This window comes from Colius striatus, chromosome 11, assembly GCF_028858725.1.
Source record: "Colius striatus isolate bColStr4 chromosome 11, bColStr4.1.hap1, whole genome shotgun sequence".
In the NCBI taxonomy this organism is placed as follows: domain Eukaryota; kingdom Metazoa; phylum Chordata; class Aves; order Coliiformes; family Coliidae; genus Colius; species Colius striatus.
This window is the reverse complement of record NC_084769.1, coordinates 6,851,085-6,865,630: the sequence shown is the minus strand read 5'-3', so window position 1 is coordinate 6,865,630 and position 14,546 is coordinate 6,851,085. Positions and strand designations below refer to the sequence as shown.

At 43.9% G+C, this 14,546-nt stretch overlaps 1 protein-coding gene across 1 annotated transcript; it reads left to right on the top strand.

The window, feature by feature from the left end:
• The first annotated feature begins 912 nt into the window (after positions 1-912).
• Positions 913-13,852, top strand: HNMT (histamine N-methyltransferase). Its single transcript, XM_062005036.1, has 6 exons — positions 913-1,049; positions 2,321-2,373; positions 5,668-5,775; positions 9,757-9,887; positions 10,468-10,561; positions 13,497-13,852. The coding sequence occupies exons 1-6, from the start codon at positions 913-915 to the stop codon at positions 13,850-13,852; spliced, it is 879 nt and encodes a 292-aa protein (XP_061861020.1).
• The last annotated feature ends 694 nt before the right edge of the window (positions 13,853-14,546 follow it).

The window sequence follows — 14,546 nt, the reverse complement described above, 5'->3', positions numbered from 1 at the left end:
ACAGGGCTCAGCTGGAGGCGGTCCAAAGGAAACAATAAAAATCGTGAGAGTTGGCTGGGATGTAACCTCTGCAGGAAAGCCAGAGGTGATGGTAAGAGACACTGGAGAGATGTAATCCTTAGGTACAGGACCCACAAGGAGGAAAAGAGTTCCTCTTTCTCTTTGCCAAGACTAGACAAGGCATGATGGACTTACACCGTGGTGTAAGAAGCAATGAACACATCTTTGGGCACTTTTCAAGGTCCAGCCTGACACTTCCCAGTAGCACACTCTGCTTCCCGCACTCCTCACTCTGTGTAAGCCGGGTTTAGCACAACGTTCCTGTAACTCACGTGCCTTTGGTGAATTAACTCCTTAGCCCTTGGGAATGATGCCATTATCTTCAGAGGAACTAGAAAAAGAAAGTGTGCATTTGTGAGGTTTTTATTGTTTTCACCCCACCATCAACACTCCCTTTAAGAACATCAAAAGCTTGAAAAAACCAGATCGAGATATCTGCCAGCATCTCTGGAGATGTGTGTTGCACTTTCTTCTAAACCAGACCCAGTCTTTGGAGCCTCTCCCTGCCTTTAAGAAAGAGGGGAATTTTTCTTTTGTTTAAGAACTGTCTGAAGACCCTTTTACTGGATTTTAATAGAGCCCTGTGTCAGCACAGTTAAAAAATGCTGGCATTTCCTCTGTGCAGATTAAAGATGATAGATTACCCTCTGCTGCTCAAACCTGATTTGCAGTTTCTGTTGCAAAATTGCATAATACTTTTTTAAACTGCAAAGTAGCAAGGCCAAGGTTTTGAAGCAAAGTCCAGGGGTGTGCTGGTTTCCACCTCTCCAGCGTTTGTTATTCATTCACTAGGTCTGAAAGAAGAAATGTGGGGAGCAACCTGCCTTCTCTTGTGCTCTTCCAGTCCCCAGCATGGCATCACCCATGAGGTCCTTGCTCACCAACCATGCCAAATACTACGAGTCTTTCCACTGCTTCCTGGCAAATTCGACGGAGCATCAGTGCATGGAGGAGTTCATGGAGAGGCAGCTGCCAGCCATAATTGACAGGTAACTCAGAGGTGGCCATGGCAAGCTTAGGGACAGCCCAGGCCTGGCCTGGCCATGGCAACAAGCTCAGCTGGGCCTCAGGGGTTGCCTGTGAGGGGGACATTGCTGCTCCCCACTGGCCACCCCACCAGCCTCCTTCAGGCATCCACCCGCTCCAGTGTGGGCTCCTCCATGGGCTGCAAGTGGGTCTCTGCTCCCCCATGGACCTCCATGGGCTGCAGGGGCACAGCTGCCTCACCATGGGCTGCACCACAGGTCACAGGGGAATCTCTCTTCAGTGCCTGGGCACTTCTTCCCCCTCCTTCTTCACTGACCTTGGTGTCTGTGGAGATGTTTTCACATTCAAACTTCCTGTTGCTGCTGCAGTTCTGCAACTGCACAATTGTTCCCCTTCTCCAATACATTATTCAACAGAGTTGTTCCCTCAGTCACTAATTGGCCAGGCCTTGGTCAGCTGTGAGTCCAGCTTAGAATTGACTGGCATCAGTCCCATCAGCTACAGGGGAGGCTTCTGGCAGATCTTTATTTAAAGAAGCCACCCCTGTAGCTCCTTGCAAAAACCTGGCCCAGGCAAAACCAGTACAGTGCTCTTTGGGGCAGAGCCTGGAGATAAGACTGAATAGCTTCCTTGCATACAAATAGAGCTAAACCCTGAATCAACCCTAACATATGAAAAGTGTAATACAAATACTAAGTTCTAACATTACATTTTTTTAACAGTAATATGTTCTGTTAACATTTAGACTCGCTCCAGTATGTGTAAATAACACTCCTGCTTTGCCTGCTGGTGTGTGTTTTGTTGAAGCCCTTGCCTTCTAAGCTAACTTGGGCGGTAGGCATCTAAGGTCAAATCAGAGTTCTGGGGACACCCTTCTCTGGGTCCAAGGTTTTATGGCTCTTCTAAAGCCTTGCTAAGAGATCTCAAAGGTGTTACACTCTCCTCTTTACCTCCTCCTTTTGCAAAATGGTCAAGAGCCGGTGAGTTCTTTGGCCTTTAAAACAAAGACATGGAGAAGGCACATGTCTGCTGCTGCTTCTATGCACTCAGAATAAAAGCAGAACTCCCCTACAAATTGCCAAAATAACTGGCAGTCAGGGATGTCCAAAGAGCAGAGTTGTGAGTCTGATTCCTCCCGCCAGCTCGCAGGCATGTCCGTACATGTGTACATTGCATTTGATTTTGTTCTGCAGATTTTAGTCTTTATGTGATGCTGATGCTTCACAAAATGGATGTAACCCTCTCTGCTAAAATGTATACCTATGTTTTTCAGTATTGGAAATGGGAAATCTACAATCAACATTCTAAGTGTTGGTAGTGGAGCAGGTGTGCCATCAACATCGCTGTTATCATGCTTTTCCCTTTTGAAGAGAGGATTACAAATTGTAGCAGGGAACAGAGTGAGAAATAAGACTTTTCTTGTAAAGTTAGCTCTAGGACCAGATGGCATTAGCTGGTATGTGGTCACACTCTCTGAAAACAGCTTGTGCTTCTCCATTCTGATGTCCTCCATGAGAAACCTCCTTGTACACCATCACCCAAGGGAGACTTGAACTGCCCTGTGGTGCTTCTATGAAAAAAAAGTGCACCAAAATGTCTTAGATTTCTCAGGATGTTACATTTTTACTTGCATGACAATTATTCTGCTCTGTAACTATTTACTGAGGTGGCAATTCCACATCTGCCTCCTGCCTTGTACTCGCTGACCAGAGTCAATGCACAAACTCCTCCTGGAGCTACTGTCTCTCAAAACACAGGAGCTGACCATAGCTCCAGAAGAAATTAGAAGAAATGTCTCTTATCTGAAGTTCACTGGGTGGAAAAACAATACCAATAACATCAAGTGGCTTCTTCTCATGAAACTCTTTCTTAAGTCCCTCTATAATTAAATCTATCTTTTCTAATTCTGCTCTGCCCATCAAATCACCAAACTTAAAGTTTATATGAAGAGCTAATTTACTTTAAATGCTTTAGTTACACCATCTCAAAGTCTAATCTCAGCTTTGCCAATCTCTTCTAATAAGTAAAAATAGTTGTAAATGGTGGACAATCATTATAAAACAGACAGAAGCCATTCCTCTGTCAAGAAAATGTTTTAACAGGAATACTATACTTAGTGGGGTACTTTGCTTCCTAAGCAGGGACATTCCACTTTAGCAGGATGGACTTTCAATCAATAACCTGCAGGCAAAGCTCATTTTGTGATGTAAAAATCCCCAAATCAGCGAAACCTTGCTGCTTGCTGGGTTGTTCCCACCACCAGTCCTTAGAGAGCCGGTTCCCAAATCCCCCCAGCTAACTCTGGCTGGTATTGGAGGGCAGTGATGGAGCTGCTGCCTTGGCCCTATCTGCCCCATACTTTGCAGGGAGGGAACATGGAAAGAAAACCTTTCCTTTCCACTTTTCCACCTCAAGAGGCAGGGAAACCATTTAATGTAGCACCATATCCCATTACACCCACCCAGTCCAGCCTCTGCCTTATTAAATTCACACTCCAGCGCGCGGCACTCTGTACCTTTAAAAACCATAAAAGTCATCAAGGCTGCTATAAAGTAGCAACTGTGCTATAAACTATCCTGTTACGTAAAATGTTTAATTAGAAACTTAATGGTGAACATAGTGGTAGCCTTTAAAAGGTAATTGTGTTGGAGAGTTGAAATAATTCGGATGGCCTAATTGCCAAATTGTTGATAATGCAAGCTGCCACAGATTTGACTGTAAAACGCCTCAGGACACTTGTTTGCATATAAAAGAGCTAACTGAAGTCGATTAGGGCTGTGGATTAAATTATGAATCAAAGGGGTGGGTTTTTTTGGTTAAAACACAATACAAGGGTGGTTTGGCCACAGCAGAGTTGAAGGGAATAGTTAACCTATCCACACAAGGAAATGCAAAGCACGGGGTTGGGTTTTTACCAGGACCTGCCCAGCCTTTACAGAGGCTATTTCATTGTACAGAAAGTTGATGAAGCAGCCAAAAATCAAAATATTACAGTAGTTCATTACAAATTCTGTGTTCAAAATTTTTACCAGCAGCCTGCAGACAACTGGCTTTGCTCTGATTTTTCGACAGAAGTCAGGGTTTGCAGTGATAGCAAAGCTGCAGCTACTTCTGCTGCTTCACAAAGCCAATCTCCCTCCCTCAGAGAATGTGCTTGCACAGATGCCACTTAAATTTTGGTGTTATTAGTTGGTTTAGGAACGACATGTAAGCCTGAAAACATGGAAGACTTCCTTGCTTTTAATGGTAAATTCTCAGGGCACCAATGAGCAGGTGAGACCTGGGCTGAGGTGCCTGGGTTTGATCTGTGGTGATGTGTGCTGGGGTGAGAGCAAGTAAGCCCTTTGTAGTGAAAAGGAAGCACCCAGGAGAAGATCTGGTGTGCTGGGTTGAATTTAATCCCCAATATTTTCCTTTTGTGCTTCAAGTCTTGTATAATGGAGCTAATGCTGAAGCAGTGGGAGCCCATGGGCATTGACAATCACAAGGGAAGGCAAAGGCCATGCAATGGGGCTACAGGCCCTCAGCAAGGGCTTGCCTGGCCATCAGGGTTTGCTGGGTTTTCTTCCCATCATTTTTTTGGTCCTTGCAGTACATAATTTTGCTCATTTGCAGGGCATTTTATAACAGGGATTTGTGTGCAAATGCAAGTTCCAGGACAAAGCTCAGTATTTATCTGTAACACAACCTTTGGATCTGTTATTCACCAGAGTTACCCTCTGCTTCACTATTACTACCTTAAATCTATTCTATTATTTTTTCCACCCAGAGTTTCTTCAAGCACAGTAAGCAGAAGTGTGCCCTGAGAAAGCTAAGCAAGCCAGCGTGAGATTGCTGCTCAGTCAGGAGCATCATCTCTTCGAGCTTCCTATATTGCAAATGGGCAGAGGTGGCCAAGAGCTATGGCAGATCCTTTTAACTTGCAAAATGTTGGATCTATTGCTACTTCCACCAGTAAAATAATTGCAGCTGGTCTGAACAGTGTCCAGAGAGAACTATTCATCACAAAAACTGTAGAGTCAGCTCTGGGATATTCTGTAAACAGAGGTTAGATAAACACAAATGGTATGTGCACTATTCATCATACTTATGGAAAAAGTCACAGGACACTAAAGACAAACAGGCATGAATATTGTTTCTGATTCCAGTGAAAACATATCTTCTTTTCTCCTTCACCCATGTGACCTGGTAACCAATGAGGCACTTGGCTAAAAGTGCTCTTACTGACTCCTAAGAGATCCTGCCAGGTTATGCCTTGCCTTGGGACCATCACAACTGGTACCATCAGAGTAATTTAGGATCTTCCCTGAGAGATTAGACCATGTCTAACCATGAGGTCAAGCCTCGTGTGTGACTGTGTCTGGTTTTCCCTTGGCACTGACAGTGATATTCAGAGAGAAGATAATTGGGACTGATACTGAAATATTTCTCAAATCCTAGAGCTAAACCTTCAGTGGCAACCTGCTAAGAATGCAAAGCAGTTACATGCACCTGCGTGGTACATTTTCTGTACACGAGTGGGAGGCATCAGTCTTCAAAACCAGGGATGGGATAATGGTGGTGATGTCATTTGCCCGAGCTTTGCTTTCATCTTGTCTTTCACATCACCTGCTTCCCTAGGTGAGATGGACCTGCTGATCCTTTCAAAAGTACAAGCCACATATCCAGGGGTCACCATCAACAACGATGTGGTAGAGCCAAGTGCTCATCAGATCTTGAAGTACAAAGGTATTTTTACATTAAATAAATGAAATTTACATTAAGCACACTTAATGCATTTAAAAGAGTTAAACGCTGGATGACCCCACTTTCAGATGCTTTCTTGTTAGAACTGGATCTTCCAAATTAAAAGAGGTCATTATTTCATGCTTTTTTTTTTGCCATCAGTGCTTTTCAACAATGTTGAGTCTCCTGTTAAAATCTCAGTCTCTCACACTGCAAAAAACTCCGTGTGGCAAATGTTTGGGCTGGACAGACTAAATTCCAAGCAAGGTGGGAACTGGTGGATGCTTGTATGGGAATAGAGTAAAATCCCCCCATTTCAGAAAGTTTTTCTCCTTCATCTTGCACTAAATCAAGATCCTTTCTCAACATCAAAGGGAAACTTGTAGTGTCTCATGGTAATTCTTGCATATCCTAAAAATAATTTCTAAACAAGAAATAGCTAAACCTTATACTGATGCCCTAAATTAGTTACTGTCTTTTGAATTAGAAAGCATGGAAAGCAAGATAGACAGGAAAGACTGTGCTCTGTGGCTTAAACCTGTTTTCTTCCCCTAAACAAAAGATCTGAGCAACATTCCCCCAGGAACAACCCCATGCACCAGTATAGGCTGGAGGTGACATGCTGGAGAGCAGCTCTGCAGAGAGAGACCTGGGAGTCCTGGTTCAAAGTAAACTAACCATGAGCCAGCAATGTGCCCTCGTGGACAAGAAAGCCAATGACATCCTGGGATGCATCAAGAAGAGTGTGGCCAGCAGGTCAAGGGAGGTTCTGCTCCCCCTCGACTCTGCCCTGGTGAGGCCTCATCTGGAGTCCTGTGTCCAGTTCTGGGATCCTCAGCTCAAGAGGGACAGGGAGCTGCTGAAGAGAGCCCAGCGCAGGGCCACCAAGATGATCAGGGGACTGGAGCATCTTCCTGATGAGGAAAGGCTGAGAGAACTGGGGCTGTTTAGTCTGGAGAAGAGGAGACTAAGGGAGGATCTCATTAAAACTTACAAGTATTTAAAAGGCAAATCTCAAGAGGATGGAGCAACGCTTTTTTTATGCAGTGTCCAATGACAGGACAAGGGGTGATGGACATAAGGTGGAGCACAAAAAGTTCCACTTAAGGAAAAACTTCTGTTAAGGTGAGGGAGCCCTCGCCCAGGCTGCCCAGGGAGGGTGTGGAAGCTCCTTCTCTGGAGGTTTTCAAACCCACCTGGACACGTTCCTGGGTGACCTGATCCAGATGGGACCTGCTTTAGCAGGGGGTTGGGCTAGGTGATCTTTAGAGGTCCCTTCCAACCCCTACCATTCTGTGATTCTGTATGAATACTCAGGAAGGGAAGACAAGCATTTTCCAAGAGGTGCTTTGCTCAAACTACCCTGCAAAGTGAGCATTAAATATCAATCTACAGTTTGATTACCACTGGATTAACCTACCAGGCTTTACCTTAGCAGGTAATTCTGGTGCTGTTTGGAGGTGACACCAGCCATGCTGTACAGGCTGTAAGCAGTTCAAAGCAGAGCACACCTTCCCAGGGAGTGGCTGCTGAATGGCTGTGGCAGTAATGAATGAACCTTGTCGGCAGCCTGTGCTGCTGGAAATGCTCCAAACTGTAGTAAACACCAGACTGTAAAACGAGACTGTAAATCTCCAACTCTTACTCTTGTTTAAGTCCTTAAAAACAAAGCATTCCCAGTATGAAGCAACTTGTGGAAGTCAAAGGGGGGAAAAAAAAGTGAACAATTCCTTTCTTCCTGCAGTGGGGGAGTTCATTGTCACAAGTACCAAAGGCTCTCAGGAAACACATTATTTTATACCTGTTTCTGTCTTATGTGGACATGATCTTTGAAAAGATGGCTCATGTTAAATCCCACGAGCTTTTACATTGCTTCAGGCTGAGACAGTGATGGCCACTGACCATCTTGCACATAGCACTTCTGTCCTGTCTGGGCCATGGACCATATGCCACATGGGACTAGCTTTGAGCTCAATCTTCCTACTGGTCCCAGCACCTACCACCAATTAACTGGCAGTCCTATACTACTTCAGTGAGTTTCTTTCCAGAAGAAAGTTAAAGAAAATATAAGATGTTGTCCTTATTTTAAGTTTTATGCTAAATTACAAATGAAATATTAATCTGAATTTCTTATTTAGTAATTAATCATGTCCCCAGTAGGTATCATTAATTAAGTTTCTGAGCCCTAAGATTTTTCCAGGGAGAACTGAAAACATTATCTGTGCCTCTGAGGATTCAGTAGTTTTGCTTTCTGCCTAGCCAGATACTTTCTCCTTGGGAAGAAGCCAAGTTAATAGAGAAACTTCATACTGGGACAACGCTCTGATGACAAACCGAGGTTTCTTTTAGGGCGCATCGTACGACAGAGGCTCTCCTCAAAGCCCCATGACCAGGCTGTAGCTTTCCTTCATTCCTGGTCCATGTGCAGGTGAAGTCCCTTGGAATGTCAGTAGGCCCATAATTGAGCTGTGTTGTTATAGCCTGCACAGCACAAGCTCAGTTTTGATGGCACCCATCAAGGGCATACGAGCAGCTTCTGACCCTGACAATTTGGGTCGAACTTGGCAGAAAATTAAGGAGAACTTTTCAAAATGGTAAGGGTGACACATTTTAGGTTATGATTAGAATGACTTCAGATGAATCTTGGAGCAGAAGTTTCCCATGATCAGAAGGAGTTTGCCCTTTCTGAAATTTTGACTTTAAAAGCCAACCCTGGCAAGCAATTCAGTTTTCTTCCTTGTGCCTCCTCGCAGGCTGTCTAGCAATTGAATTGAACCAGATTGCACCAGATTATTTGGGATGGTGATATGAACTGCTGCTGAATGAAGACTGACTTTAAAACAGCAAATTAAATCTGAACTGCAAGTGCCAGGGCCAGTGACTCAGAACTGGAAGCGAGCAGAGCAACAGCAGTGACATCCAAAAGGGGTGGCCCAATTCCAGCCGTAACAGAGAGGAGATAAACACTGATGGTGCATTTCTCTCCTGTCCATCAGGGATATGTCATAATCAGAGCCTAAAAGGAGAAACGCTGTGACTAGGGGTGTAGATGTGCTAGTCTTAGCAAATCATGTTGTTTTGAACATGTGTTCTGTAGCTAAGGCTCAGGCTGCCTTTGGGCCATGTAAGTTTGAAATTTATGTGAACTCCAGCGAAGCACAGGAATCGCATCAGGGCTGCCTTTGTCCTGCAGCAATCCAGGCAAAGGAGCACTGAGATGAGCTCCATATGCCAGCAGATGGACATTAGTATTCCAGCATCCCCTAAATTATGAAACTCTCTCTCAGTTTTGCTCCCATAAAAAGCAAAGAAATGCAGTGACAAGCCAGGCCCTTGGCATAACTTACTTATTTGAACACAGCAGAAGCCAGATGTCAAGAGATGAGTCTTCACTCATAGAGCTCCTTCAGACTCCCACCATCCCTGTGACACATTCCCAAAACAAGCCATATGTATCCTCTGCCCTTTTTGAGCTTTTAATTGCTTCTCTCCAAAATACAAACCCTTTGAACAAATAAATAAAGGGGCTCCAGGATGGATCAATCTCTGGATAACCCTTTGCCATGATCTGGCTTCTGCTCAGCCATGTTGGTCTTGCATGGCACTTAAGGGACCATCAGCTCTTCTGTTAGGCATGAAATGTGCCACATAGCCTCAAAACTGCTCATCCCAGCCAACATCTTTTCAGCTTGAGCCAGTCATGGGGAAGAGTTTCTTTCTCTTTTATCAGGTAAAGACTGGAGAAGTCCAAATGAGGGTGCAAAGGGAAAAGCATCAGACACTCTTAAGACTTCATCCTACAAAGAGCTTTACAGCTTCCTTCTCACACACAGGCTCAATGTTTTAAATATTCCACTGCTGTGTTAAACTGGTACTGAAACTCTCTACCTAAATACGCCTTTCGGAGGTATTAAAGCTCTGAATGGAAATTGGTACCACATTTGCAATTGAGATAACTCTGTCCTGCCTTCTCCCGTATTTCAGAGCGTGTGGCTGAGACATCAAACCTCAAGAATATAAAGTTTACCTGGCATGAGGAGACAGCTTATGAATATGAAAGTCGAATGAATGCAGAAAAGAAGTCTAAAAAATGGGCCTTCATTCACACAATCCAGGTAAAAGTCTCTGCAAAGTAAATGTTGTCAAAGACTTGGCTGTTAAAAGTATGCATGAAGTATATGACCTCATTATCCACTCTAAGGAGAAGAAAGGTGAGTTTATTTCCCTGTAATTTAAAGTACTTAAGCATAAGTGAACTGCGAAAATGAAAGATGAGTTACAGCAAAGCAACTTTGAGCACAGTAGTCCTATTAGCCATGCTGTGGGTGGCAGTCAGCTAAAACCACACTTTAACTAGTGTTTTCAAAGCTCCTTGTCCCTTCCATGAAACTACCTTTTTATTTCCAACGTTGCTGAAGCCATTGCAAGCCATCTTCACTGCTAAGGAAGGCAAATCTCTTATCTCAGGTGAAAGACTGAACATGAACTTGGTCCTGGGAGAGACAAAGCACAGGCAAAGCAGTGCCAGCCCTGACCTTGCAGTGTGAACCCACTGCCCAGTGCTGAGCTAACATGTTGTGCTGCTGCTCTTCTGTCACGATTTGCCTCATTTGGGTTTTTTTTTACCTAGCAGTTCCAGCTATAATATTCATGAGGTCCTTACCATATCTCTGTAAGTATCTTTGCTCTCTCCAGATGCTGTATTACGTGAAAGATATCCCAGCAACTATCCGCTATCTCCACAGCCTCTTGGAAGCAGGGGGGAAGCTCCTCATCATCGTGCTGTCAGGTGAGAGCTGCTCTACCAGCACTGCTCAGTTGTGAAAGAGCCATAAGGATCTCTGGGGTTCCTGCAGGTTCAACACAAGCCAGATAGAAACCAACCCAGATAGAAACCACTGCACATTTTTATTTACGTCTTTCATCACCAGTAGAGGTGAACTGTATGAGTAATAAATAGTGTCCACTCATTTACATCCACTGAGATCTGTGCAGTTCTGTGCTGCAGGCTGTAAAGCCAAAGGCTTTGTGAGCCAGCAAACTTGTGCCATAGGCACAGAATGTCTTCCTCTTGCCCTCTGCCCTCCATCCTGCAGCCTGGCCAGTGATGGATGGCGGCAGAGAGCCCCGCAGCAGGTGAGACTCTTCATCCCACAGCTCTCAGTCACCAGAGCTCCTTCAGCCTCTGCTCTTTTCTGTAAAGGCTCTTCAGGCCAGGCACTGCTGCATCCTGCTCCCAGAGACTTGGGGCATTAAGCAAATAGCTATGACAGGGCTCGGCTGTGCCATACAGCAGGTGTTAGAGCACATACGTTCGTTTTCTTCTCAAACTGCTCATTTCCTTAATATCATCAATTTGGGTGGAAAGCAGTGTTCTTGGGCTGTTTCAGATCTCAAGGACATGCTCTGCAGTTGATCCAGTAGGAAAATGCCTGAGCAGAGTATACAATGACCTTTTAATTCTGTGGGCGAGGTATGCTAAAGATACTGCAATGGTGGGCGTCTAATTGACTCCAGAAAGCCTTTAATTGGCTTCACAAGCTATGGAAATTTTAGCTGTGCAAAGACACATCTAATAGTTTTGTAAGATATATTGTGTTCCTTGTTCAGAGGTTTCAGGTTAATTGTTTATTGAATTTGGCTATCTCTGCAAATGGCCATGTGTTTGATGAAGTTGCTTCTTTGCGTTCATCAAGTGTCCACAGCAAAGTGACACTTCTCTGACCTGAACTTATTTGAATTCTTTTTCTCCAAAATTATTTTGGTTTAAAATGTTTCTTATAGTTCACTATAAGAAATCTGTCTTTTAAATCATCTGGGTTATTGCTCTTGTTCTTTGGCTGAACAAGAATAGATTAAAATATCAGACTACCGCTCATTACCTGTGTATAGTTAATTGAAACCCTTTTCCAGTTGCTTAACCCGTCCCTTTGGATATTCATGAAATGTGAACACAGGGAGAAACAATTGTCTATTCAAAATTAATATGATTAAAAATGTGATTTCCTAAAAAGTATTTGACATCCTTTCTGGGCCAGGCAACTCTGTGTTTTCTGATTAAGCAGGATGGAGCAGAAATTGCTGGAGCCAGAAAGAAAATGGGAGGGAGGAGAACAGCAGAGAGGAAAGGAAGGGGAAAACCTTGGGGGAAAGACAAGTATAGAGCAGGGAAGGGAAAAGTGCTATGAAAATGAGCACTGAAGCAAAAAACAGGTACTGAAAGATAAGCAGAACAAAGCTCATTTCAGGAAATGAAGGTAATATCATTTCCAACACAAACACATTAAGATGTCTTAATTAAAAACCAGCCTGGGAATAGGATTGATAGGAGAGGGCTTGGTCAGTTGGTGAAGGTTGCAATTCCTTCTGCTCCATCCCTGCCGGGAGAACAGGCCAGTTGCAAGAGCTATGTGGTGTTATTTTTAACACATTTAAAAAAATCTGTTTACATCCCCTTGAAAACAAAAGTAGTGCCATATGCTGAGCCTTTGGAGAGCTATTATAATAATGCTGCGTTCAGGTAGGGTATAATTGCTCAGCTCAGAGATGGCACTGAGTCACACAACACTGACACTAGCACATTTTCTGCAATTAGTGCTCTGCTTTCCATTTCCACCAGGTGAAAGAAAATATTGCAGCCCCTCCTCTAAACACCAAACTGTTTATTTGACCATAAATAACTGCCTGCAGATAAAGCATTTGCAAAACCACCGAGCAACTGGTTTCAGTAGTTATGGAGATTTGTAGTTGTGACTCTCAAGAGCTGCTCATTAGGCTCAAAAGTTATTTTCACCCTGTCCAGTCACTCTAGGTGATCCTTTTACAAATGATTTATAGCAGAAATGCTGAATCATAGATCCAAGCTCAGGGAAAATAAAGATGTGAAGACATACCTGGGGAGTTTTCAGCTTACCCAGCTGGTTGTCTTTGTAAAACCATCCCTTGAGAAGAAGTGCATGCACAAGTATAGCCTTGGTGTGAGCTCAGTTTCTGGAGATGATTGCAGTGTTACAGGAGCCTCTTCACCTTTGCACATCCAAACAGTGCACAGGTCTGCTTGGGGTGAGGGACAGCCCAACAGAATGTGAGCAAAGGCTGGAAGGATGGTGCAGCTTCCTCCTAGGCTCTGCCCATCTCAAGCTTTTCTCCATCACACATTCAGCTGCATGGGCAATGTGATCAGGCCTTTGCACCCCATGTGTTTCACAAAGCAAAGAGACAATTTACTGGTAATAAGTGTTTCAATGAAGCTCACATGCAGCTCATCCACAAAGAAATTAGGTGAAGGAATAGGAGATGACTCAGTTTTCCAAACAAGCAGCTGAAATCTAGGGAAGAGTTTAAATCAAGAAGATGGCACTGAATGGCTCATGTTCAGCATGTAGACTATAGAAGGATGTCCCTGTGCATGAAGCAGAGGGGTGCAGCACATTGGGAGTAGAAGTGGGGGAGAATTAAATGTACTGACCTGCTCTGGCCTCAGCAGGGGGGGTCAGTGGAAGGTGCTGGAGACCTGGGGTAGGTAACATGTCCCTCCCCTCCTGCAACCCCCAACCCTGAGGCACAGAAGCAAGGAGGCAGTCATCTCCATCATGTCCTGGGACATGTCTCAACTCTGGAGAGATCATACTTGCAATGAGGACAGCTGCTAAAAACACCAGATGATTTGTTCAAATAGCACTTTTCCTTATTTCTGAGGATTTCTCTGGTGGTTTGTCTCACAGGAACTAGTAGCTGGGAAGTGCTGTGGAAGAAATACGCCTCTTCCGTCCCTTTACAGAATTTCTCCACTTTTATTACCTCTGCTGACATCACAAGGATACTGGATTCAGCTGGGCTGAAGTACCAGCTCCATGAGCTCCAATCCTACATGGACATAACGAGCTGCTTTGTCAAAGGGAACAAGGAAGGGGAGTTGTTGCTGGATTTCCTGACACAGACTTATGACTTTTGTAACACTGCTCCTCCTGAACTAAAGCGTCAGTTCATTGAAGAGTTAAGAAAGCCTGAGTGCAGTGAAATAAGAGATGGGAAGGTGCTTTTTAATAACAACTTGAGTGCAATAGTGGTTGAGTCGTGAGTTAACCTCTTCTTGATTCAAAGCAAATAGTCAGATACAAACTTAACAGTTGAAATATGTTATTCGTACTTAGTTTACTTCAGTAGTAAGACATAATTTTGTGAGCCCATTAAGAAGTCAGTATGTATTGTTATGAGCTTTAATACCTGATTAATTCTGCACTAACATATGACTGTAAGTCACTAAGCAGCTAATTGTGCTTTATCATGTGGATGTTGTATAATCAGATGTAACTGCAGAAACCTGACCATTTCCTAAGAAATAAACAAGAACTGTATGTGGTTTCATTGTCTTCATTTTAAAAGTCTCTACAGACCAAATTAGCAAATTACAACTTCTCAGTGGAACTGGCAAGAGTGGAAGCTCAGAACAACCAGCCATTTGGGTCGCTGCTCAGTGGGGTTTCTTGAGCTTGCTGGGACTTTTAAGATCTCAGACCCTCAGTTAATGTGAAAGTAGCCTTGCATTTTCTGCTTGTGTGATGGTTGCTTGCCCTTGCCTCGGCAGCAGACTCCATTCGATGACACTGCTCTCCTCTCATTGTGTTTTCACTTTATGATGTTGCATCTGCAGACCAATTTGTAGACCAGGTCCACACTGTAACTGCAAGAGTGAAGCAATTGAAGATGGTCAAGGTACAGCAGTGGTAATGACTGTCCTGGAGAGCTGGATTTCAGTGATGAGTCCTGATCCA